Source organism: Neofelis nebulosa, chromosome 8 (genome assembly GCF_028018385.1).
Source record: "Neofelis nebulosa isolate mNeoNeb1 chromosome 8, mNeoNeb1.pri, whole genome shotgun sequence".
Classification (NCBI taxonomy): domain Eukaryota; kingdom Metazoa; phylum Chordata; class Mammalia; order Carnivora; family Felidae; genus Neofelis; species Neofelis nebulosa.
This window is the reverse complement of record NC_080789.1, coordinates 84,196,239-84,223,497: the sequence shown is the minus strand read 5'-3', so window position 1 is coordinate 84,223,497 and position 27,259 is coordinate 84,196,239. Positions and strand designations below refer to the sequence as shown.

At 36.5% G+C, this 27,259-nt stretch overlaps 1 protein-coding gene across 1 annotated transcript in view; it reads left to right on the top strand.

Moving 5' to 3' along the window:
* The window catches only part of IRAG2 (inositol 1,4,5-triphosphate receptor associated 2), a 130,561-nt gene that overhangs the window by 29,945 nt on the left and 73,357 nt on the right, over positions 1 to 27,259 (top strand). Inside the window, exons 3-14 of the mRNA XM_058743339.1 lie at positions 6,735 to 6,915; positions 9,478 to 9,557; positions 9,648 to 9,726; positions 10,840 to 10,998; positions 14,820 to 14,937; positions 17,010 to 17,060; positions 20,297 to 20,374; positions 22,615 to 22,671; positions 24,138 to 24,197; positions 24,297 to 24,361; positions 25,080 to 25,179; positions 26,866 to 26,997. Of these exons, the coding sequence (XP_058599322.1) occupies positions 6,735 to 6,915; positions 9,478 to 9,557; positions 9,648 to 9,726; positions 10,840 to 10,998; positions 14,820 to 14,937; positions 17,010 to 17,060; positions 20,297 to 20,374; positions 22,615 to 22,671; positions 24,138 to 24,197; positions 24,297 to 24,361; positions 25,080 to 25,179; positions 26,866 to 26,997 (1,160 nt within the window). The remainder of the gene's footprint in view (positions 1 to 6,734; positions 6,916 to 9,477; positions 9,558 to 9,647; positions 9,727 to 10,839; positions 10,999 to 14,819; positions 14,938 to 17,009; positions 17,061 to 20,296; positions 20,375 to 22,614; positions 22,672 to 24,137; positions 24,198 to 24,296; positions 24,362 to 25,079; positions 25,180 to 26,865; positions 26,998 to 27,259) is intronic.

Sequence of the window (27,259 nt, the reverse complement as noted above, 5' to 3'; positions counted from 1 at the left end):
TGTGGCTTCATACAAATTTTAGGATTATTTCTTTTAGTTCCATGAAAAATGATGTTGGTATTTTGATAAGGATTGCGTTAAATCTGTAGATTGTTTTGGGTAGTATGGATACTTTAACAGTATTTGTTCTCTCAATCCATGAGCATGGAATATGTTTCCATTTGTTTGTGCCATCTTAAATTTCTTTCATCAGTGTTTTATAGTTTTCAGAGTACAGGTCTTTATGTGCTTGGTTAAGTTTATTCCTAGGTATTGATATGATTGTAAATAGGATTGTTTTCTTAATTTCCTTTCCTGCTACTTTATTATAGTGTATAGAAATGCAACAGATTTCTATATGTTGATTTTATATCCTGCAACTTCATTGAATTCATTTGTCAGTTCTAGCAGTTTTTTTTTGTGGAGTCTTTGGGTTTTCTACACATAGTCTCATTTCATCTGCAAATAGTGAATGTTTAATTTCTTCCTTTCCAATTTGGATGCCTTTTATTTCTTTTTCTCATCTGATGGCTTTTCGCTAGGACTTACAGCACAATGTTGAATAAAAGTGGTGAGAGTGGACATCCTTGTCTTGTTCCTGATCTGAGGGGAAAATCTGTTTTTCCCCCAGTAAGTGTGATGTCAGCTGTGAGTTTTTCATAAATGGCCTTTATTATATTGAGGTATGGTTCCTCTATATCTACTTTGTTGAAGGTATTCTTTTTATCATGAATAGGTTTCATACTTTGCCAAATACTTTTTCTGCATCTACTGAACATACGATTTTTATCCTTTTTCTTGTTGATGTGATTATCACATTGATTTTGTAAATATTAAACCACCCTTGCATCTCAGGAGTGAATCCCACTTGATCATGAAGAAGGATTATTTATTTATTTTTTTTAATATGAAATTTATTGTCAAATTGGTTTCCATACAACACCCAGTGCTCATCCCAACAGGTGCCCTCCTCAATACCCATCACCCACCCTGTCCTCCCTCCCACCCCACATCAACCCTCAGATTGTTCTCAGTTTTTAAGAGTCTCTTATGGTTTGGCTCCCTCCCTCTCTAAATTTTTTTTCCTTCCCCTCCCCCATGGTCTTCTGTTAAGTTTCTCAGGATCCACATAAGAGTGAAAACATATGGTATCTGTCTTTCTCTGTATGGTTTATATACACAATGAAATACTACGTGGCAATGAGAAAGAATGAAATATGGCCTTTTGTAGCAATGTGGATGGAACTGGAGAGTGTTATGCTAAGTGAAATAAGTGAAGAAGGATTTTTTAAATGCATTGTTGTGTTGGTTTGCTAATATTTTGTCGAGAATTGTTGCATCTATGTTCATTAGAGATATTGGCCTGTAGTGTTTTTTTTGTTTTTGTTTTTGTTTTTGTTTTTTGTGGTGTCTTTATCTGTTGTTTGGTACCAGGATAATTCTGGCCACATAGAATGAATTTGAAAGATTTCCTTCCATCCTCCTCCTCCTTCTTTTCTTTTTTCTTTCTTTCTTTCTTTTTTTTTGGAATAATTTTAGAAGAATAGGTATTAACTCTTCTTTAAATGTTTGGTAGGCTTCACCTGTGGGGCCATCTGACCTGGATTTTTGTTTGGGAATTGTTTTCTTTTTTGTTGGTTTTTTGGTGTTTGTTTGTTTGTTTAGTATTATTACAGATTTATTTGCAATGCTGATAACTGGTCTGTTCAAATTTTCTATTTCTTTCTGATTCCAGTTTGGGAGGTTATATGCTTCTAGGAATTTATCCATTTCTTCTAGGTTGTCCAATTTGTTGGCATATAATTTTTCATAATATTCTTTTATAATTTTACTCCTTTGCATTTCTCTTGTGTTAGTTATTTTTTTTCTTTCCTGTCTTCCTTCCTTGCTTTGCTTTCTTTTCTTTCTTTCCTTTTTTTCTTTCTTTCTATGAGCTTTGTTAAAGATTTATCAATTTTGTTGACCTTTTGAAAAACAGGTTTTGGTTTCATTGATCTGTTCTTTTTGTTTTTTTGTTTTTTTTTGTTTTTTTTACTTTCTATTTTGTTTATTTCTCCTCTGTATTATTTCCTTTTTCTACTGGTTTTGGGTTTTGTTTGTTTTTTCCTCTCTCTTTCTCTCTAGGTCTTTTAGGTGTATGACTAGGTTGTTTGAGTTTTTCTTGTTCCTTGAGGTAAGCCTGTCTTGCTATAATCTTCCCTCTTAGAAAAGCTTTTGCTGCATACCAAAGATTTTTGGCTATTGTGGTTCCATTTCCATTTGTCTCCATGTATTTTTTTATTTCCTCTTTGATTTCTTGCCTGGCCCTCTCCTTGTTTGGTAGCATGTTATTTAACCTCTTTAATTTGTGTTTTCAGATTTTTTTCTTGTGCTCGATTTCCAGTTTCATAGTACTGTGGTCTGAAAAGATGCATGATATGTCCTCAGTCTCTTTGAATTTGTTGAGACTTGTTCTGTGGCCTTACATGTGATCTAGTCTAGATAATGTTCCGTGTGTACTTGAGAAAAATATGTATTCTCCTGTTTTAGGATGGAATGTCCTGAATGAATATACCTGTTAGATCTATCTAGTCCAAAGTGTCATTCAAAGCCCCTGCTTTATTGTTGTTTTCCTGTCTGGATGATCTATCCATTAGTTAAGTGGGGTGTAAATCTCCCTTACTATTATTGTATTACTATTCTTTTATGTCTGTTAATAGGTGCTTTATGTATTTGGGTGCTTTCGTGTTGGGTGCGTGAATATTTAAAATTGTTGTATTTTCTTATTGGATTGTTCCCTTTATCATTAGGTAGTATTCTTTTTTGTCTCTTGTTGCAGTATTCAGTTTGAAGTCTATTTTGTCTGGTATAAGTATTGTTACCCTAGCTTTCTTTTCACTTCCATTTGCATGTCAAATGTTTTTCCATTCCTTCACTTGCAACCTGTGTGTGTCTTTAGGTTTAAAATGAGTCTCTTGCAGGTAGCAGATCAATGGTTCTTACATGTTTATCCATTCTGTCACCCTGGTTTTTTGATTAGAGCATTTAGTCTATTTACATACATTAGTGTGTACTTATTGCCATTTTGTTATTTTATGGTTGCTTTTGTAGTACTTCTTTGTTCCTTTCTTCTCTTGTTCTCTTTGTTCATGGATTCATGGCTTTCTTTAGTGATTTGGATCCCTTTCTCTTTATTTTTGGCATATCTGTCACAGGTTTTTGATTTGTGATTACCTTTAGATTTACATATAACATCTTATGCATATAGCATTCTATATTAAGTTGATGGTCATTTATGTTTGTACCCAATCTTAAAGCACTACATTTTTATCCCTCTGCCACCCACATTTTAGGTACATAGTTTCATACTTTCATTTTGTGAAGTCCTTGATGGATTTTTACTGATATACTTAATTTTAGTCCTTTTGTGCAACCTACTTTTCTTACTCTTGTCTGTTGCTTATCGATAACCTTTCCACTCATAGAATCCTCTTTAATGTATCTTGTAAGGCTGGTCATGAATTACTTCAAGTTTTGTTCGGGAAACTCTATCTCTCCTTCTATTCTGAATGATACTTTGGCTGAATAAAGTATTCTTGGTCGCAGGTTTTTTTGTTTTTGTTTTTTTTCTTTCAGCACTTTGAATATATATCATTTCATTCCCTTCTGGTCTGTCAAGTTTCTGCTCAAATATCAGCTAATAGCTTTATGGGGTTTCACTTGTATGTAACTGCTTTCTTTCTCTTGCTGCCTTGAAAATTTGAAAATTATTTTCATCACTATTTTTTGCCATGTTAATTAATATGTGTTTTGGTGTGGACCTGCTTGGGTTGATTTTGTTGGGCCCTCTCTGTGCCTCTTGGGTCTAGATTTGTTTCCTTCCCCAGAGTTGGAAAGTGTTTAGCTATTATTTCTTTAAATAAATTTTCTGCCCCTTTTTACTCTTGTCTCCTTCTGGGGTCCTTGTAATGTGAACATTATTTTTTTTTTTTTATTTTTAAAAAAAAATTTTTTTAACATTTATTTTTTTATTTTTGAGACAGAGAGAGACAGAGCATGAATGGGGGAGGGTCAGAGAGAGGGAGACACAGAATCTGAAACAGGCTCCAGGCTCTGGGCTGTCAGCACAGAGCCCGATGCGGGGCTTGAACTCACGGACCGCGAGATCATGACCTGAGCCGAAGTCGGCCGCTTAACCGACTGAGCCACCCAGGCGCCCCGTAATGTGAACATTATTATGCTTAATGGTATTGAAGTCCCTTAATCTATTCTCTTTATTATTCTTTTCTCTCTCTTTTGTTCAGCTAGATCGCTTTCCACTACTTTGTCCTCCAGGTCACTGATCCATTCTTCTGTTTCCTTTAATCTATTCCCTATAATGTATTTTAAATTTCAGTTATTGAGTTATTCATCTCTGATTGGTTCTTTTTGTTTTCTCTTTGTTGACAGTCTCAACAAGATCCTCCACTTTTTTCTCAAGTCCAGTTATTATCTTTATTACCATTACTTTAAATTCTCCAATAGACATATTATTTACCTCCTTTTTTGTTTAGCTCTCTAGCTGTGATTTTTGTCCTGGTCTTTCATTTGGGACATATTCCTCTGTCTCCTCATTTTGTCTAACTTTGTATCCATGTGTTAGGAAAGTCAACTATAGCTCTTGCTCTTAAAAGAGGTGGCCTCATGAAGAGGAGTTTCTATAGAGCCATGCAGTGTAATGTCCCCTTTTCACCAAAACCTGACACTTCAAGGGAGTCTCCTGTGTGTTTTGTGCCCCCCTGTTGTGGCTGAGACATACTTGCCTTCAGTTCAGTCATCTGCAATGGCTCTCCTTGCCTGTTTGGGCAAGATTTGGCCCCTGTGTTGCTAATGGGCCACCTTGGGACTGCCTTTGGCTTCAGTTGGGTCACACTAAGCATTTCCCAAGAGCTGTGGTCACAAGAAACTGCAGGGCTCTCTTCCTGTGTTGTCCCCTGGGAAGCTTTCTTTGGTGAGTGGGGCCTGAAGTCAAACCATATTTCTGCACCCTGCCCACTTTTGAGGTCACAGTCAAACTGGTATATGTGGTTATCTTCTTCTCTACCCAGGGCAGGTGTCAGTTTGGAGTGCTGCTGGCCCCCTTGGGGCTACTTGAACACAGCCAGATATGTGGCACTGCTTTGGATGGACTTCTAAGTGTGTGTTGGCTTGAGCAGGTCCACAGGAGAATGTGGGGGCAGGGTCACTTTTAACAAGCTAGGTGGAAAGTGTTCACACTGTGTAGGTACCTGCAGGTGTCTGTGTGTCTAGGCTGGGGATAGGGGAAGGATGGTACTTGCCAGCACCTTTTTACTTACAGAGGTCTCCCAATGGTCCCTGTTCCTTCTGCACATGTTCTGAAATTAGTAAATAAATCTCCTTCCTGTATACCTCAGGTTTTTTTCAAATTGCTGCTTTTATGTTATAACTCAGTGGGATTGTTTGTTATCCTGTCTCTTAAGGGCAGAGACTCGATTTCCTATTGCCCTCCTGTTCTCCCAAAGCCAAACCTGCTGCTTTTTAAGATTGCAGGTGTTAAGCCCCACTGAGTGTAAGAACTTGCTAAGTTAAGCCCCTCTGTTTTTCAAAGCCAAATGTTATGGGGATTCATTTTCCCCCATACCTGGGATGCCTGGTGTGGGATGTGCTCCTTTCCCTTCTCTGTGCCTGTGGTGTACCTCCTTCCTGCAGACAGTCTCACAGATCAGTTTGGTTCCCAACTCTATCTCTGCCCTTCCTGCCTTTTTTGATGTAGCCTCTTTTCTACACTTAGCTGTGAGGAGTCTGTTGTGTCAGTCTTTGTGTTATTTTCTGGATTATTTACACTGAGTGGGTGTTATCTAGGAGTATCCACGGGATAAGGTGAGCTTAGTATCCTGCTATTCTGCCATCTTCCCCAAATATCCTAGAAGTTTTATGAGTTTATATCTCACAAAGTTGGTCCTTAATCCATTTCGAGTTTATTTTTATGTGTGGTATAAGAAAGTGGTCCAGTTTCATTTTTCTGCATGTCTGCCCAGTTTCTCCAGAGGCATTTATTGAAGAGACTATCTTTTCTTCATTACATATTCTTGCTCCTGTGTCATAGATTAATTGACCATATAAGGATGGGTTTATTTCTAGGCTCACTAGTCTGTTCTATTGACCTATATACCTATTTTTGTACCAGTACCATACTGATTTGATTACTCTAGCTTTGTACTATAACTTGAAATCTGGGATTGTGATACCTTCAGCTTTGTTCTTCTTCTTCAAGATTGCTCTGGGTAATTGGGGTCTTTTGTGGTTCCATACGTGTTTTAGGGTTATTCTAGTTCTGTGAAAAATGTTGTTGCTATTCACTGAATACTTTTTAAGGAAAGAATGGGAGGCAAAAATAAGGTGGCTTTTTGATTACTCTTAAAAGTTATTATTGATTATATATATCATACATATTTAAACCTCATAACAACTGTGTATGGTAGGTTTTATCATCTTCATCTCACAGGTAAGGAAACTGAAACTCAAAGAGATTAAGTAATGTTCCCACATCTACACACCTGGTACACTTCAGAGTGAAGATTTGACACTAGGCCCATTAGACTTCAGCCCGAGGCTGGTGCTCTTCCCACTCTGCCATGCCAACTCAGCAGGACTGGGAAGGTTCTATGGCAAGTTTCCAGGACCCCAGGGTCCTGAGGGAATAGAGTAATTCACTTTTCACTTTTAAAACATAATGTTAACACGTCTTTCAAAACTGATGTGCCTTTCTTCCTAAGGCTCAGTTGGAATTGCCAATATAATAGACTACCTGAGACAGACAACTCGTCAAAATTCTGAACATGGTGGACTTGAGGAGTTATGGAACATGCTTGATCCTGAAAAGAGAGACCTGCATGTGGATCTGGAAACTTTTCATACCATCATGAAAGAATGGATGGCTTGCTGTAGAAACAAATGGTAATCATAGTCCGAGCAGGATGTGTATTCAGGTTCTGTTTTAACAACTGATTACAATTAATGCTAATCTGTTTTTTTTGTGTGTTGATGGAAATACTATAATCCCGTGCCCCTCACCCTTTAGCATGCACTGGAATCATCTAAGCTGTTTATTATACCTGATTATTGCCCCCTAACGGTGATTCAGCAAGTCTGGGGAGAAGCCTGATAATTTGTATTTCTAACATGTTTTCAAGTGATAATGATGCTGATGAGTGTGCACATGGGGGTGATGAGCACACTTTGAGAATGTATTATATGAATTATGTTAATTCTAATAGCATTCATTTACTATGATTAGGGCAGCACATATTATTATGTTCTCACAAAGAATTGAGCTGACATAGAAGTCAAGCAAATTATTGATAATGACCAGCAAATCTCCAAATGCATTTAAACTCAGAATAAATGCCCTGTAGAGGTCAGTGGGGATAATTAGGAAGTGAATATAATTTGGAAGCCTAGGATACAGGGAAGCTAAAGGGAAAAGGGAGAAAAAAAAAGTAGTGTCATTGAAAAACAAAAAGGATGAATAACACCCATGATAACAGCGCCCCTAGTGGAACCTGGAGAAGTGTTACGTTCTTTCATAAGAAGCTTGATTTCTGTGGCTTTTAATCAGTCACCAATCTCTAGCTATCAGCTCATATACAGTAGGAATTTGCTTAAAGAACCGTTCAAGCCCAAAATCTGACAAAAATTTTTAATGTAGCTTAGGAAAAGATGATTGAAATGTTGTTTGCCAAAAATGAGTCAATCATGAAAGCAAGATACATATATAAAAATATCTAGTTTTACCTGTAATCAAAGAAATGCAAATAAAGACAACATACCAGTTTTCCTCATCAGTGTGCCAAAGTGTTAAAAAAAAATAACCCTATCCCATGTTGTCAAGGCAGGTGGAGAAATCAGCACTGTCCAGTACCTTGTTGGTAGTGGTGCAAGTTGGTACAGTTTTTTCAAGAGCTATTTAAGAATATGTACCAAACCCTTAAAAATACGTGATGGGTTTGGGCTAGTCATACAACTTAAAGAAAAATAACCAACCATATACTGCGATAGGTGTGTTTATGATAGTGATAAATACAAGCAACTTAAAAACTTTTAAATAGAGGGTCAGACTAATAAATTATAATAATTCCATACACTAGAATTTTAAATAGTCACTCAAAATTATAATTAGATACCTAACAAGAATTATATTCACATACGTTCATTTCCAATAATAGACCATAAATACATATATGTAGTATAAACCTGTATTTATCAAGAAAAAAATATGCATAGGGATGCCTGGGTGGTTTAGTTGGTTAAGGGTCTGACTCTTGATTTCAGCTCAGGTCATGGTTGCATGGTTGGTGGGTTTGAGCCCCACATCAAGCTCTGCACAGACAGCGCGGAGCCTGCTTGGCTCTCTCTGCCCCTTTCCCACTTGCTCACTATCTCTCAAATAAACATTTAAAATAAAGAAAGAAAAAGAAAAAATATGCATAAAAAATGTTGGGAAAGATATATTCCAAAATGATTATCTTTCCATGATGGTTTCAACTTTTTGTTCTCATGCATTTTCTCATTTTCCTAAAATATTTAAGTTTTATAATAAAAATATTAACCCATTATAAAATGGTGTGAAGGCAAAAGAAACCTTTTTAGGACAGAAGTAAAGAATTTTTACTTCTTTTTTAGGACAGAAGTAAAGAAAAAAATATGGAAGATATAAACACAAAATATAAGAAAAGAAACTCAAAGGGCGATGAGTGTGTAGCTAGAAATAGTAACATGGTGCATGTATGATTCTGATAGATATCTCACATTGAAACACAATGAGATGTAAGTACAAATATAGAGACTTTTGTGGCTGTTCCAGAGAGGTATTCTAAGGATATGGCACTTAGATTAAGTAAAACTTAAATCACAGTATAGAGACTCTTAAAAAGGAAATGGTTGAAATTTTAATATGTTTATTTTGAGGGTTAGAACTAGAATTTGGGTACTCGACAGCAGTCTATAGAGCGCTTCCCCCAACTTTCAGGAGTAAATGCTCACAGTACAATTTGTTTAGGTTCTACCCGGTTTTCTAAGAGAAAAGAAAAATGATAGCCTCATAAATATGTCCTAAGTATTAGTTGTTTATGCCTTTTCCTTCCCAACTGTTTAATCCCACAGTATTCCTATCTCTGTAAGTGTCCACTTACTACTCCAAACTATATTGACTTCCTAACCCATTGAGACCTCACATCCCTAGTCATAGCTGCCGCACATCATCACCTGCCTACTTCTGCACGCTCATTTTCTTGTGTTAGATTAAAAGTTTATGGGAGACAGAGGTAATGCCTAATGTTTCTTTTCTATTACTCTATCTCAGCACAATGTTGAGCTCCAAATAGTTGCTAAGTGAAAAGATAGTTTTAAATTCAGAAAGAAATACTTGAATAGAAAAGTACAGAGCATATCTGAAAAATCAGCTAAGGTTTGGGCTGGCAGGGAATCCTAGCTCATTGCTTTGTTTTGTTTTGGTTGCAGGGAAGGAATGAGTACTGGATCAAGTGGCAGGATTGATGATTTTGTTTTTGAACAGGACAGCATCAAATCAAGCAGAGCAAGTATGTATGTGTTTCTTCTGTTTTTTTCTGCCTCTTTCTTGTGGTTTGGAGAAATGGATTTTTCATAAAACACTCTTGTATGTGTTTCAGTTAAGATGACCACAGATAAAACAGAATCTACGTCATGGAGCTTCGAGGCTTTGGGTGGAGATGTGTCTAAAGGAGTCTTGTAAGCATTCTTATTTGTGATGCTTTCACAAGTGCCTCAACTTTTCTGACTTATTTTTCTCATTTATTTCATAGATCTACATATTTTACTTATGATAAAGCCACGTGTGTGTGTGTGTGTGTGTGTATGTGTGATAGAGCTAACAGATCTTTTTGTAGACTTTTTAACTATTCTATCCCAATTGCATTAGAATAAATTTCACCAGGAACGCAATTTATATAAGACTAGTATTATATAAATTAACATTTTAACATTTTAACACTACTAAAACCCTTCTCCTTCATTAACTTCATGTGTTTTCCTTGGAAAACAAGTTCCATTTGAGGTAGAGTTATGACATTGACATTACGCTCTTTGGGGGATTGTTTTTAAAGCAGCTCTTTAATAGATACTTCTAGATATGAATGAGAAAAGCTGTTTTCTGCTAAATGTGTGTGTTTTAGATATCAAGGAGAGGCAATTCTGTTTCTCCCTTATTTTATCCTTAACACTTTACGTTTGCCCATGCTAAAAGGTATAGTAGGAAACACGTACCCACGCTGTGCTAAGCACTGGCATCAGATGGCAAAGAGGAAGAGAAGGCCTGGGACTCCATGAAACATGTGGCCTAGACTCTCAAAGGGTCCATTATCTAATGCTGAGGCAAGGGTGACACAAACATGAACAAGCTGTAGGAAATTTTAGGAAAGGTGAATACTAAGTTGTGAGCTACAGGCTAGTTTCCTAGTTAAAGGCCTGTTAAAACTTGTCAGGATCCCTTGACTGAAAGAGTAACAATGTGTTGATTTATTTCAGAATCTCTCCTAACCAAGCCAGAAATAGGAAACTTCATTGTAGGCAGAGACAAATGTTAGGCGTGAAGTAGAAAAAGAATAAACAAAAGCTGTGACAGCCAACTTCACAACTGGCAGATGCTGAATATTTGACAATTCTGGAAAAATCTTTGCTGCTGTAACAAATGCTTGAATACGTATTTATTCTATAAATGGACCGCACTTATTTATAAGGATGGAAAAGGAGAAAGTAGAAAATCGCACAGTGATACATACTATATTTGGATTGGAAGGGATTGGAGATGTTGAAGATTATTCTCATTCATTCTTTCCCCTGCAGAGAGGTGTCTCATTTGATTACCTATGCAGCAGACCTACATTTTAACAGGCAGAAATTGGAGGAAGAAAATAATAAGTTAAAACTGGCATTAGAAACCTTGGAAGAAGCTAACTGCCAGTTATCAGAAGAGTGTACTGAATTGCGCCTTCAGATAAAAAGGTGAACCATAGAGAGGGGTACGGTGCTCTGGGAGCTTTCCATCCTTTTTTTAAAAAAAATTTATTTTTAAAATTGGGTTATAATTCACACAGCATAAAATGTACCCTTTTAAGGTGTACAATTCAGTGGTTTTAAAAGAAATTATTTTTGGGGCGCCTGGGTGGCTCGGTCGGTTAAGCGTCCGACTTTGGCCTGGGTCATGATCTCACGGTCCATGAGTTCAAGCCCCGCGTCAGGGTCTGTGCTGACAGCTCAGAGCCTGGAGCCTGTTTCAGATTCTGTGTCTCCCTCTCTCTCTGCCCCTCCCCTGTTCATGCTCTGTCTCTCTCTGTCTCAAAAATAAATAAACATTAAAAAAAATTTTTTTAATAAAAAATAAATTAATTAATTAAAAAAAGAAATTATTTTTGATGTTTATTTATTTTTGAGAGAGACAGACCATGAGCAGGTGAGGGGCAGAGAGAGGGAGACACAGAATCTGAAGCAGGCTCCAGGCTCTGAGCTGTCAGCACAGAGCCCAACGTGGGGCTCAAACCCAGGAACAGTGAGATCATGACCTAAGCCAAAGTTGGATGCTTAACCTACTGAGCCACCCAGGTGCCCCAAAGAAAGCTCATACATTTTAGCAGTCACTCCCCATTTCCCTTTCCCTCAATCCCTGGCAACCACTAATCTACTTTCTGTCTCTATGGATTTACCTGTTCTGGATATTTTGCATAAATGGAATCATACCATACGTGACCTTTGTGTCTGGTTTCTTTCACTTAGCATAATGTTGTCACAGTTCCATGTTGTAGGATGGAGCTTCATTCCTTTTTATGGCTGAATATTCCATTGTATGGATGTATACATTTTGTTCATCCATTCATCAGATAATGGACATTTAGAGTGTTTCTACTTTTTGGCTATTACAAATGCTGCTGCTATGAACTTGTCTATATAAGTTTTTGTGTGGGTATATGCTTTTAGTTCTCTTGGGTATATCCCTAGAAGTGAAATTGCTGTGTAGTGACTTGTACTTAACATTTTGAAGAACTGCCAAACTGTTTTCCAGAGCAGCTGTACTATTTTAGATTTTTGCCAGCAATGTTTGTCAGTTCATTTCTAGCAATGATATTTTTTATGTCATTTAAGGCAGTGTTGTCTATATAAGGCCAATATGCCTATTGACCAAGTGTGGATCTCTCCAAAGTATTTTGTGGTTCAGTTGAACTCTTACTCTATGCAAATTCCCATGGTAAGTATAGTAGATCCTTCAGTGACACAGATTTGATCTGCATGGGTCCACTTACACGTGGATTTTCTTCAATAAATACGGTACAGTACTATCAATGTATTTTTCTTCCTTATGATTTTGTTAAGGATTTATTTTCTCTAGCTTACATTATTTGGTAAGTATCTAATCTAAGTAAGAACATGGTATCTAATATATATCACATAGAAAATATGTGTTAATTGACTATGTTATTGGCAAGGCTTCTGGTCAACAGTAGGCTATTGGCTGTTAAGTTTTGGGGGAGTCAGAAATTGTACACAGATTTTTAATGAAGGTCGACAGACCTAACCCCCATGTTGTTCAAGGGTCAACTCTATTATGAGAGATTCATCAGTGAGTCAGATTTAAAATGTGCTTTCAGGGTATCTGATAAAGTTGATGGATGATAAGAAAATTCATGACTTTAGCTTAAGATAAAAAGGAATAAAGAACCTAGAAGACATACCACATGGTATCAAGCACTGGGGAAATGCGTTGCAAGGAGATGCTTGAACTTCAGGAAGAAAAGCAATAATTTTCTCAAAAGTTCTGCATTTACAGATGTTTAGGTGCTAAAATTTTGAACAGAAGAGTTCTAAATTAACTTGAAAAGACAGTAGAACATCCTGACCATGGATTCTTTCCCTCATAATTTTTGACTAGCCAGTCTAGCCTCAAAGCCAATCTATAAAGTACATAAAAAGAAATGATTACTTTAAGCTTTCTCCATTCCACAATGGGTTTATTTATTACATATCTGAGATAAAAGAATTCAAAGTTTCTCTTAAAAATCTATGCCTTGGATGAATGTGCCAGGGAGAATATTTGGTTGTAAGCACTAGAAGCTGACTGTAGTTAGCATAAGCAGTGAAGAAATGTACTAGAAAGGAATTGAATAACTCACAGAATGGACAGAAAGCCTAGAGAATCTGGATGGGCAGCCAGAATGCTTAGTGTCCACAAAATTACGCCCTTTGTATCCTCTTCCTTCCCCTGATCCTTCAGAAAGGGCTCTGCTTCCTTTCATTGCTCACAACATATTTTTGATAATGTGTGGTTGTCCCATCATTTGCCTCCTATATTAACTGTGACTGTGTGGATGGGAGGAACCCCGTGTTACTCATCCTGGTCACCCTAGTGCTCAGTAGAATGTCTGCCATAGAACAACTCTGTCATTTGTCCACAGGTCTTCCAGCCAGAAACCTTTTTCTCCTGTCTTTCTCTGCCTTCACTTCTAAATCAAATAGCAAGTCCTGTTAATTTTACCTCCTTTATATTCCTCAAGTAGGTTTACGTCTTTCTTTTCCTATATCTACTACTTAGTTCAACTCAACATCATCTTTCACCTGGATCACTACAACAACCTCCTGATTAGTCTCCCTACATTTCTAAAACTAGTGCCACACAGGCAGGAATGCTCTTTCTAAATGCCAGTCTGCCACATCATGCCCTTGCTTTAAATACTTCCATGGATCCCTGTCACCTTCAGGATGTAATCCAATTGGCAGAACCCTTCCTGAGGGGGCCTCTGTTGCCTTATCTCTATTCCCACTTTCTACTCTAGGCTCTAACAACATCTAATTGCTTGAAGTCCCTCAATGGGCTTCTGTTTGTTCTCTCCCTCTCCCCGCCCCCCCCCCCAATCCCCATTATTTGAGCTGTCTGCCATTTACACAGTGTCTACAGAACTTGGATTCACTCCAATCTTGGTTCATATCACACTGTGTTATAATTACGATTTCTGTTTACCCTTCTAGTCTATAAACTCCAGGAGGCTAGAGTTCTCATGTTTGGATTCACTTTGGCTTCTTTAGTGCTTAGCATAACGCCTGGCACAGAGTTGCAGCTCCATGAACATTTGTTGAATGATCAACGTAATTCCTTAGTACTAAGGAAGAAAAATGTACCTTCTATGAGACCCTGCTCAGAAAACAGTTTATAATCCAGTGGGAGTACAAATAGGCAATTCCATGCTATGGATTACCATAATTCATTTAATAGGTCTCTTTTTTGTTGGAAATTTAGGTTGTTTCCAATGCTTTGGTATTGTAAACAATGCTATAATAAACTTCTAAAGGAAAATGGATAGACACTATATAGACAACTATAGTTGTCGTCTCCCTCATTAGTTTGTAACTGCTACAAGGGCAAGGACCATGTCCCTTGTTCACCATCATAGGCCTTCTTGCAGGGTAGAGCACCTGGAACATGGTATTATTCAATAAATATGTATAGAATTGCATTAAATAATATTACATCCTAGTAGAAGGAAAGAACCATGTGATTCAGCCAGTGATGAATTTCAAAGGGAGACTCCAAATCTTTATCTTCAAGAATGTTTGTTTCCTTCTATCTCTCTTCCCCCATCAAAGCTCCCCACAAAATCTCTTTCTTTTCAAATGGCTGTGAAAGATCATGGGTATATTTTTACTGTTGTTGGTATCTGGTTTAAGCCTTTAGTGGTTTTCAACTTGGGTCCAAAAATAGTCTTGGCTTTACTTTGTATCTTTGACAGTTATATTTGAGGTTTTGCTCATTGCCTTCCTCCCCAACCCCACCCCCACAGTGCCCACCAGGCTAATATGAGAACGAATCTGTTAAAAGAAGAACTGGAGGAACTGAAAATTAGTATGAATGCTTCAGAAGAGCAGAAGACCATGATTATAGCTCAGAACAAACAATTAGTAAGTCATCCAAGTACCTTGAAATTGGCATATAATTTACATAACTGATAGCCAAGAGGGTTTATTTGGAGGCAAAACTCAGAAGTCAGTGGGCTGATAGATGAATTGGTAATACCTTAGAAAAGTAAAGGCAATTTAAATAAAAATTTGGAAGAAAAAAAAGAAAAGTAAAGGCAAATAGGATAGACTGTTTTTCTTTTCAACCAAAATTAAAAGTCTTTACAAATTACTCAATCCTATCCACAATGGTTTGTGAAGACCTACATCTCTGGAATGCCTCCAGAAGTTGATAGGTGAATTTGTAAATAACTAATGCTAAAAACCACTTGAATTTTCTTTAAAAAAATTCTCTATCAAATTTTCAGCTTTTTCTCAAGAAAGGTTTTCAAAAAATTCATTATCCCCATACTTACTTCTACTTAGATAACTAAGTACTTATGAATTTAGTAATCTAAGAAGCCCCATAAATCAGTCCTTACACTAAATAAACACAGGCTTATAATTTTTAGAGCAAAACATTACTTAGACAAAGCTTTACCTCAACTGCCAAAAAAAAGTAGTTATTTTTATTGAGAATGTTAAACCATTTTGGTAATAATCTTTAGAGCTTTAGTAATAATCTTCAAAATTCTTCTATATTCCAGCAGTATTCTACCATTGCTAATGATGGTGGGATCAGCTATAAGTCATTCAGACTAATTCATTTTTAGATGTATTAGCCATTAGGACAGTTGGACTCCAGGCCTGTGTCACTGCCACAACCAACACAGCTTAGCTTAGCTCAGCTCTTGCCTCAATAGCAAAATGTGAGGACTAGACTCATTGTCAGGTGACTCTGAACATCTCTGTGGATGCAGTACAGGAAAGACTCAATTTGGGACCACACAGGAACTTCTATGTTGAGGAAATGTTGAGAAATGGTCAAGTAGCCACTCTTGGGAGTCAGACTGCTGGCATACAAGTCCTGCCTCTGACAGCTGTGTAACTTTAGGCAAACCATGTAACCTCTTTAACCTTTAGTGTCCTCACAAGTAAAAGTAAAATAATAGTACTACCTGCCCTAGCTGGGAGGGCTAAATAAGTTAATACATGAAAAGAATCAATGTCCTCTTTCCTCCTAGGACTCAATATTGTTAGCTGCTACTGTTAAAAGTGCTGAGCCCTAGACATACAATCCTAACCTTGTGCAATTTATAGTGTTTTACAATTTCAAAAGAATTTTTACTACTTTATTTAGTTGGTTGCCATAGAAATTCTGTGAAGTAAAAGCAGAAGGTGCTATTCTTCAGTTAAAAAAATTAATAGTTATAGGTAAAGTCCAAAGATGTTTTGATTATTTAAAGTCAGTAAGTGTAGAGCTACAACTTAACTCAGGTCTTCAGATTCAAATTATGTGGTGTGTGTGTTCTTTCATTCTTGTACAAATGACATCTTAACCTGAGATGTTTCTCCTTTTATTTTTATATTACATAGGTAATAACTGTTCACTCTATAAAATGAGGAAATGCATATTAACAAAGAAAAAATAAAACCCTACAAAAATCCTTACCTTATCCACAAGATTTCCTATTAATGTTTTGGCATATATCTTGTCCTAGAATATTTTTTTTCTTGTGGTTCTGAATTTGGGGCTCTTAATGATTAAATGGCTTTTGATATTTGTATGTTCTGGTAATACTGAATCTGAGAATATCAACAACTTCAAGTAGAAAGCTAGAACTTTTCGTGATTTCAGGGTGCCATTTTAAATAGATGAATTCACACTACCTGTCATAAGTGGATGGGAGGAAAGTAGCAGGGAAAGAAGCTATGTTATTCCTTTTTTGGTTTTCCTCTTTCCTTCCCTGTCAGTTAGACTGAGTCAAGGAGAAAAGTGACTTAAAAATCCCAAGAAACTTGAAGCCAAAGGCTTAGCTCCATATTGAAAATATTTTCAGACTAGGTTTGTGATATGTCACTACCATATTTAAAGTTAATAAAGAGAAAGAATGTCAGTAGCCTTAGAGGTAAATGTATGTGGTGTTTCCATAAACTTCTAAATATTTTTTAATTACTTTCTCTTAATGAATCAGGAGACAGAAAACCGGGCTCTGATTCTTAAGATTCGGATTCTCCAAGAAGAGGTGAGGTATGCTGAAATTGTTAAACACAGGCACAGATAAACATCTGGAAATCATACAAGCATGAGTTCTGACCCTGGATTAAATAGAAATTATCTGAATATTTAGGATTCTGTGAACCAAAGATCAGTTTTTGTTGTTGTTGTTGTTGTTGTTGTTGTTGTTGTTGTTGTTGTCGTCAAATGGCAAGTGAGGAAGAATGGATAGGACTTTCATGTCTGTAATAGAAGTACATTATTACCTTTATAATTATCCGTGGAAGAAATGGTGTTTTAGAAATTCAAATTTAAGATGAAATGAAATTAACCCATATAAAAAGTATACAAATCAAGAAGGAAAATGTAGACATTAATAATTTCCCATTATTATTCTACTGAATTAGGTAGCAAAAGTCTTGAGTCTAAGATTCAGTCATTAGGTCTGAAAGTCTGACTTTGGAAAAGCCATCTATCTTTTTTGGGTTAATAATACCTATTCCCTACAGTTATTTTGGAGATTGAGATAATGTATGTGAAGCTATTTGGTGAATCATAATGTACTTCATATATGTTAGGAAATATTAGTAAAATCTCTAAAAAAATAATTCTATGAAATAAGTTTTCTAAGCAACAGAATTAAAGCATTGAAACAACAGGTACCAAAGCTACTAGTAAGTTACTATTTTGGAGGAGAATTCTCTATAAGTACCTCTTGAATGTCAATTTATATATAGTTTTTATTTGGGCTTTTTATAAGTTTATCAGGAATATTTACTAAGCTGTGATGAACAGTCTGTGATGGAGAGTTATTCCAAATATGGGCCAACTGGACATTAAAGCAATTTTATAGTGGATTGGAAAGGAACGATTAAATGTCAAGAAACCCTACATTAGATTTAGGCATGGTTTAGCTACAAGGCCAGGTTTTCATGAAGCCTGTGCTTTACAATTAAGTTCCCAGTGAAAGACATTTTTCTCCTTGTATTTAAGATGTTTGACTAACATCAAAAAATTGTACAGAACTGAATTTAGAACTGAGATAGAAGGAGGAAGTTTTGGAACCCTTCAACATGAAACAGCATTGCAAATACTGATTTGCATTAGAAAAGGCATATACTAGATTCATTACTAGATTCCTTAGGTGGTAAAAATCTGATACATTGTGAAGACTAACAGCGCAATAGTTTGGTAGTTAGTTCCATTCACTCCATTCATTCATTCATTCATTCAACCAACACATATTCATTGGGAGACTTCCATGTGCTAGGCACTATTCTAGGTGTTGAGGATATAAGCTTAAGCAGAATAGTCCATGTGGAACTAGCATGCTAGGTGGTGATTAGTGCCATGGAGGAAAGAAAAGCAGAAAACAAAATTGTGGGACAGTGCAATTTAAACTAGAGTAGTTAGAAAAAGTAGCCCTATGAAGTTAATCACTTAATAAAAATGCAAGGTTTATCAGGAGAGAGCATTCCAGGCAGAGGAAACCATAAGCTTTAAGTCTTTAGGCTTAGTCTGCCTGCTCTTTGTGAAGGACAGCAAGGCCAGTTTGGCTGGAGCAGAGGGAAACAGCAGCAATAGGTACAGCAGAGAGCTGTGGGGAGCAAGACCCACCCACAGAGGCACATGTAGGCTTTGACAGACTCTGGCTGTTTCCACTGATTGAGATGGGAGCCGTTGGACAGTTCTGAGCAAATGAGTAATGTGATCTGATTTCTATTTTAACAACATAACTCTGGCTGCTGGGTTTAAAATCAACTGTAGTGAGGCAAGGGAAGAAATGGGAGACCAATTAAGAGGACCTTGTAACATGGCAGGCATAAGTTTATGGAGGCTCAGACTGAAGCAGTTAGAGTGGAGGTAGAGAGAAGTGTTAGATCAACAAATACTTTATAAAACATCCAAGGATATTTATCATATGTTCTGGTGATATGGAAGCTCTCTTCTGATTGTTTCCAATGTCTCACTGAGATAAAAGAAAAGACATCACCTGAGAGTGAGGAAGCTGGAGGAGGTATTGGAGTTTAAGGAGAGAAAGGATGAAATAGGCCAGGAGTTGATAAACTTTTTGTACAGGATCTCATAGTAAATATTTTTAGTCTTGCCTGACTAAAAGGCCTTTGTTGCCACCACTCACTTCTGCCATTGTCATATGAAAGCAACCACAGACAACGTGCAAAAAAAAAAAAAAAAAAAAAAAAAGGCATGGCTGCGTTCTAGTAAAACTATTTACAAACTGGGTGGTCAGCTGGAGTTGACTTGCAGGGGTGGGATGGGAGAGTTGGTGTAGTTTGCAGATCCCTGATTTAGGCCAGTGGCCCTGTGAATGGACTAGGATTGTATGATCTGATCACCAGTAAACACTGAAGTTAAAAATTATAAATTAAATGTGTGATCTGTTGGTTCATTTGTATTTTTCTTTAACAATGTTTATCTGAAAAGGTGCTGACAGGGAGTGGGTAGCAAGCAGAAATTAAGCAAATACTAAGAAGTAAGTGGGTGAGAAGCAAAGGAATTGAGGTGAAGTGGAAGGGAGGGATTATAATGATGGACCATGGAAGAATTTAAAGCTGAGTGAAAAGGCTACTGAGTTCACAGGAAAGTGGAAGGGTAATGAGAAGGTGGTAGGATCAATGGACTGTAGACCAGTGGGGACTGAAGGTTTGTTGGCTCTCAAAGAAGTAATCTGGAAAGAAGTGGTGGTTAAAGAGTGAGATGCTCACAATGAAAATGAGAAGGGGGTCAAATTTTCTGGGAATGACCGGTTTGAAGATGAAGATGTGACCAGGGAGTGCATAGCCAAGGTGGCATGTAAGATAAGAAGGGACTCTCAAGAGTATCCCTAGATGGTCATGTTAATTTTTTTTAAGTCTATTTATTTATTTTGAGAGAGAGTGCACATGTGTGCATGAGTGAGGGATGGGCAGAGAGAGAGAAGGAGAGAGAATCCTAAGCAGGCTCCACACTGTCAGCACAGAGCCCTTTGTGGGGCTCAAACCCATGAACTGTGAGATTATGACTTGGGCCAAAAACAAGAGTCAGATGCTTAACCAACTGAGCCATCCCGGTGCCCCCTGGATGGTCATGTTAAAAGGATCATGTTATTTTTGGATAAAGTCCAAAGTTTTTTCCCTCAGTTTAAAATGAATTGTGATGTTAACGATGAAAATACCACTTCCTAAAAAAGACTTTGTGATGTTTGTTTGCTTGTTTGTTTGTTTATTTGGTCTAAATCTAAGAATATTATCTTCTTTTACCCAGAATACTAAGAACATTATGGATATCTATAAATTGGAAAAGAAGATTGAGGAATTGTCTAAAACTGAGACTGAGCACCAAGTAAGCACTTCCCAAATACTGGTAAAATATTTTCTTTTGTCAAACCAATATTACTTTATCAAGGTGTATATGGCCCATTGATAGAATAACCTTTGGTTATAAATTCTGAAATTTATGTTCCTCAAAATGTCTCAATTAGAGTATATAAAACACAGTTTCTATTTTTTTTTTTACATAATGGCTTTACTGATATATAACACACATGTCATTAAATTAGCCCACTTTAAATGATATGTCAGTGGTTTTCAGTATATTCACAGAGTTGTGCAAAAATCACCAACACCAATTTTAAAACATTTTTATCATCCCCAAAGAAATTCCTTTAGCAGTCACTCCCATTCCCCACCAACCCTAAGACAACCACTTTAGAGATTTTTTTTGTCTCTATAATACAGATTTACCTGTTCTGGACATTTCAATAAAATGGAATCATATACACCATGTGGTCTTTCATGATTGGTTTCTTTCACTGAACATGTTTTTAAGGTGCATTCATGTTATAAAATATATCAATACCTTATTTCATTTTATTACTGGATAATATTCCATTTTATGGATATACCACGTATTGTTTATCCATTCATCAGGTGATGAGCATTTGGGCTGTTTCTACTTTTTGCCTATTATGAACAGTGCTCCTATGAACATTTGTATATGCATTTTTGTGTCCATGTGTTTTCTCCTAAGTATACACTTAGGAGTAGAATTACAGGGTCATAGGATAACTATGTTAGACCTTTTTAGGAACTGCCAGACTCTCTTCTGGCACCATTTTATATTTCCACCAGTTATGCATGAGGGCTCAGATTTCTCCACATCTTTGCCAACACTTGTAACTATTTATATTTTTTATTATAATGGTATTTTCTAATTGAGGGGTATCTGGTTTTGTAAATCCCTCAATCATCAAAGATTTCAGCTATTATACCTTCATAATGCATAAAACAAGTGCTGGGAAAATGTATCCTTGATTGAATTAAGGGATAATAACCTACAAAAATGATTTTTTATCTAAACTGCATCTAAAAAGTCTATATTTGGTGTATATTTTGTTATGTATTCCATACATTCTTATCAGGAAACTAAAGAATATTAATAAATTTAGGAATTCATATCTACTTATTGTCATCTTAATAGTTTATTTGAATAATATTTTTTGCTGTAGTATATGTGTGAAATGATATATTTAAATTTCATGTTTGTAGGTATGTGTGTATACATATACATATATATATATATATATATATATATATATAATAGTTTAGACATTCAAATTAATTTTATTCTAGGAATGACTGTTTTTGGAAAACACAACTGTCATAAACTAATAGAAAGAGTTAGAAGACATGGGTTCAAATCCTGTCTTCTCTACTTAAAAGCTTTATGACCTCAAGCAAGTAGTTAACCTCTTTTAAGTCTTTCTTTTCTCACCTACTAAATGGCTGTGATATTTTCTACCTAATCCCCAAGCTTGGTGGAAACTCAAATGAGAAGATTATGTGAAAATACCTAAAAGGATATCAAATATATATAATTAAGGGATGATTCTATTTCTGACTATGATGATCATTTTTCTAGGTTTTCAATTTAATCAGTATACATATTTGTCAATTATATTTAGAAGACTTTGCCAACAAGCTTGCCTTTGGTTTGAATAAATCAATATATTCTAATATTCACTCTGCTAAGAGACATCTTGAACATTTTTAAACTATGTTTTTAAAAGACAGTTTTTTTTCTTGCAATCTAACTAATGAGATTTTGGCAAGTTTAGGTTATGTTGCTAGATCATCTGTGGGTTTCTACAATACTTGTTATCCAAGAGGAAGGGTCTTTTATATGTTGACATAGATTTGTGTTCATGTTCTATCTAGACTTCCATTTTCACCAAGAAAATGAAGACTCTATTGGTCTTCTTATTATATAAAGTGTAAAATAGTGGAAAGGGCACATGACTAAAGCTGAAGATTCGTATTATAGGCTCAGTTCTGTCCCTTACCATGTGTGACATTGAGCAAGTCTTCTAATAGTGCTGAGCTTCAACTTCCTCACTGGTAAAGTGAGGGCAACAGCCCTAGCCTCTCGAGTTGTCATGAGGCTGATGTGAAAGTTGTTTATAAAGAAACACATGCCCGTTAAAGGTGCTTGAGAAACATGTCTCCCTTTTGGAATGATTTTATGGCATTATCTTTTACCAAAGCAATGTCCCAGTGGCCTTCCCGAAACTTGTCTCTTTTCAGATGCAGTTACACACATATGAGAACACTTTGCTTAATAAAGATGCAAGTTTGCAGAAGGTTGGTATGGTCCCTGCCCATGAAGTCCCATGGGGTTTGCTAGCTCTTCCCAAATCATAAAGGAGATGGTCATTTGTGTAACTTCACCCCTATTAGAGTACCTGATTCTAATATTCTATCACAGGACTTTCCTCTATAATACCTCACAAAAATGTTCTTCTGAACAAAGAATACAGACTTTGTCATCTGGGATAAGTTTTAACATATCCTAAGTTTGGGTGGTATTCATCCATTTATGTAATATTCGTGTACCAATTACCAGTTACTGGCTAGATATGGTGATGTAGTCTTTTTTTAAGTTTATTTATTTATTTAGAGAGAGAGTGTGTGTGCATGTGCAGGAGGGGCAGAGAGAGGGAGAGAGAGAAAAAAACCAAGCAGGCTCTGTGCTGTCAGCAGAGAGTCCAATGTGGGGCTCAAAATCATGAACCATGAGATCATGACCTGAGCTAAAGTTGGAAGCTTAACCGACTGAGCCACCCTCGTGCCCCAGTGATGTAGTTTTAATTCATAATAACGTAAATGAGTGTGCAGTCATTTAGGGAACAAGAAGAATATATTCCCCAGTTATTTCTACCTAGTTAGATTGATTTTATTGATAGATAGGTAGATAGACACGATTTTCTTTATCATTGTATCCTTAATCATGACCTACGTATTAACAAAAGATGCTGGCTACAGAGATGCTGGTTATGGTAGCTTTAAGAGACATAGGAAGGACGCAATCTAAGTAATAAACTTCCAAGATGGAGGAAGTGAATAAAGAGCAGTATTTCCTTTTCCTTTCTCTGTTACAAAGTTTCAAAGGAATCCTTTATGAATTGTGGACATTGATGAAGATATTGAATATTGTACCAAATTTCTCTCTTCATTGTGAGTGTTCTTTGCCTCCATAGAGTGCATTGTTGTAGTGGCTTCTCACTTCCTCTGTAACTCTGGTCTTTCCACCACTTTGCATTTCTGCCCAACATTCATAAGGTGTTGATTGAGCACTTCCCATTTGCCAGGCACTATGTTAATCATGAGGTAAAATTATAGGTCAGACGGTGACTGTACCTTCTGGTGTTAGAGTACAAAATGATGATTAACAGATATCATTTGAACTGGATAAAATTGGATGCCTTAATAATTCATTAGTCATTTGCAGGTAGACTGATTTTTTTCCTGTTATGATAGTAAATATAATTTTGACTTGAACTTAAGAATTACCTTTTAGAGTTTGATTCCACAGAACCAGGCAAATATAGAACATCATGGCACCAGTTAGGTATAGCTGCCTTGCTGTCCCATACTTTTTTTTATGTGGTTTTAATCATAAACATAGACTGGTTCAGCTTTCAAATAAGATTGGTAGAAGGTCTCATCATCATTGGGCATTTACAATTTTTCTGTGGCTCAGATTGAGAATCTAAATATGATTTGGTAGACTCATACATGTATTTGGTATTCTCTCTTCTGCTTTTCAGAAGGATTTAAGTATAGAAGAACTTAAGTCAACCATCATAGAATATGGAAACATTATAGAGGTATACCATAATAATCTCACAGTTTGCAAGGTGGGGTTGTTTAAATGTAAATCCCCCATTAGAGTAACACGTATAGCCTAATGTTGTATGTGATTCCAGAACTTACGAGGCGATAAAAACAAACTGGCTCATGAATTACAGCACTTGCAACAGGAACTTATCTTGTAAGTAGAGCAACTTCTCACCAGCCTTCTCTCTCTCATGTGCCTCCACCCTGCATTATTGGTCTGCTGAGCTATGTACAATTCTTTGTGCCACATTCATGATATTTTTCTCTCCTTTTCTGCAATAGATCTCCTTCTCAGTTTTCCATGACCCATGCTTTTTTCTTACTTTGAGATTAAGCAATCCTTTTGAATGCATGCATGGCATGCTGTTCTTACCTCTTTATTAACATACATCATCTTATAATTGTTTTTAAGTATGCACACTATGCTATCCGGGAGTCTACAGGAGCCACACAGATATCAAAAGTGAGCAAAATATTTGGGATAAGTGCACACATTTAGAAGAGTGACAACTGAGAAAAGTGTATTACCCAGATGAAGGCCAGTGAATCAAGAATATATGGGCCCAGTGTAGCTGCATCTTTTGATTTTTAAAAGAAAAGCCAGAAATCTAGATTTTCTCATTTTTAACTATTGGCTCTAGTTCTTAAAAAAAGAGAGAAAAAAAAAAAGCATGGCCTACTTGTTTACAACCGCCTAGAGTCATTAGTCTGTGCTGGTCCTGGAGGACAGAGAATATTATTTCTCTCTATTACTAAGTACCTTATACAATCCTTGGCACACATGAGGGCTTACTGGAGTGATAAACCCCATTTTGGTGACTTATAACATAGTCACATCTAACTGGACTGGATTATTATTTTCATTTTTCAAGAAATGGGATCCAGCTGAATGTTAGCGAAGAGTGTAATAGTACCATCTCTGAAGAAGAAAAATCTTTACATTGTGAACTCACTCTTGCTCAATCTGCAGAGGTAGGTAATTATCATCAAATGCAAAACTTCATAAGATAAGACCATATGCAATAGCTTACTTCAGGTGAAGGTCCAAGCTTGCTGAAGAGCACCTGTGATATTTTGAGGAAATCTGTTGAATGTTTTTAGAATCCAAATCTAAAGTCTCTTAGCCTGAAAAAAAAAAAATGGACCTTTTTCACGTTATGACTGAAAATCATAGTGAGGTTAAGGCTAAGATTGAAGAAACATGTGTTCAGTGTATCCAGACTTTAGAAATCTGTATAGTCTTAATATTTTTTTAGGAGAAAGTACCTGTGCCGATCCCCGGGCCTGGGGTCCTGAAGATAACGATAGAGATCCATGAACTATCTTTAGGTATTTCCCTAACCCCCCAAAATAAATGTATCTGACAAAAATAAAGATGCTTAGAAAAGTCATGAAATTTCTTTGCTCTAAAATGAAATTGTAGCATCCCAATGTAATGGCACTGATTATTACATTCTGAACAGAAATTAGCATTTTTATGTTTTTGGTTAATTTAAAAATGCAAATGAATTATTACTTTAAAAAATTTCTGTTAGGAAGACCCAGTTTTTTCAGCATGGGAAGAAATTATCAAAAGCCTTCTTGGGGATGAAATGTTGGAGATCCACCCCCCAAAGACTATATTTTTACTCCTTTGTACTTTCCAGTCTGTGCTTGTTGTGTTAGGAAATGCTTTGTTAGCAAATTGCTTTCTTTTCACCACTTTGATGGGCTTTCCATGTCTGTGGACGATGGATATGTCAGAATGTCCTCCTCCTGACAGCTGTGACATGACCTTGAAAGAAGAGGAAAAATGTCTTCAGGGCAAATGCTGTTTGAATTTCTCCTGCCAAGGATCCGGGGGCAACATATGCTGCCTTCATCTAAAGCTGTCTCCGGCAGCCTTGGACATTCTTCTGAGGGCTGTGCTTTCCTGACATTCTGTTTCAAATACTCATCATCTTACTGTGTTTTTGAAACCAGGCCAGACTGCCAGACTGAATGAAATGGTGGCAAATCTGCCACAGCAGTCCTCTGAGATGATAATGATGTCATGATGCCAGCCTGTAAAGTTCTATACTTCTAAACAGGGGTTAAGCAGCTGGCAAAGTTCTGGCTCTGAGGTTTATCGTTCTAATGGCTTAGGAAGTGTAGAAATAAGAGCTCTTGAAATGTTTTCCAATAGGCAACAAGAAGGAAGTTAAATGTGGTGTGGTCATGTATCAAAAATACGATAGGAGACGGATGCTTTGGGAGAACCATAAGAATTTATCCTTTGGAAAACATCATCTGAGAGTGACTTTTATGAAAGGAGGAGACAAAAGAAACTAGTTTTTTGCGGTGGCGGTTATTGAACACCCTCCCCATAGTTTTTTTTTTTCTTGTGTATTTCTTTACCTTCCCCTATTTTCTTAAATTAGAACCATAGTGGTTTATATTATTCACATGTAAGTGTTATCTATTGAATAAATGTTTTTCCTTAAGAATGAATAAATGTTAAGTTGACGCCATCCTAGAAAGAAAATGTAAGCTGTTGTTCGGTAACGTAGGAGGATTTCATAAAACAACTAGCACTCTTTGGTGGGGACAGTTATATTGACCCATGAATATCATTTGCATAAAAAAATAATGTTCTTTATTAGAATGACAGAGTTGTGGACACTTTAATAATTGTTTCAGGACAATGAAGTTGAGTGGCAGTGCAGTTTCACCAGTTTGTCATCTCTGGATATGTTGATGGACCAAGAAATGCTATTACTGAGAAAATTTGAACAAAAGGGAGTGGAATTCACAGCTGTCCTTCAAAAGCTGGTATTGTGTAACATGTACTGTGGTGATTCACTGGTTACAAACATTTGCAGATAGCTGATCTACAGTATGTTTGTGGAGTACAGGCATATCTGTGTTTTGTTGAGATTCAAATTAATCCTACTATGAAAAGAGATTTTTCTTAAACCTTCCTGAAGATGATCTTCCAGTTCTGGCTCAATCAGGACAAATAGGTTGATCATTCGTTATAAATTGTTCGAACTTATTTTTCCTACAGGCTAATCATTAGTATCAGAGGACTGAA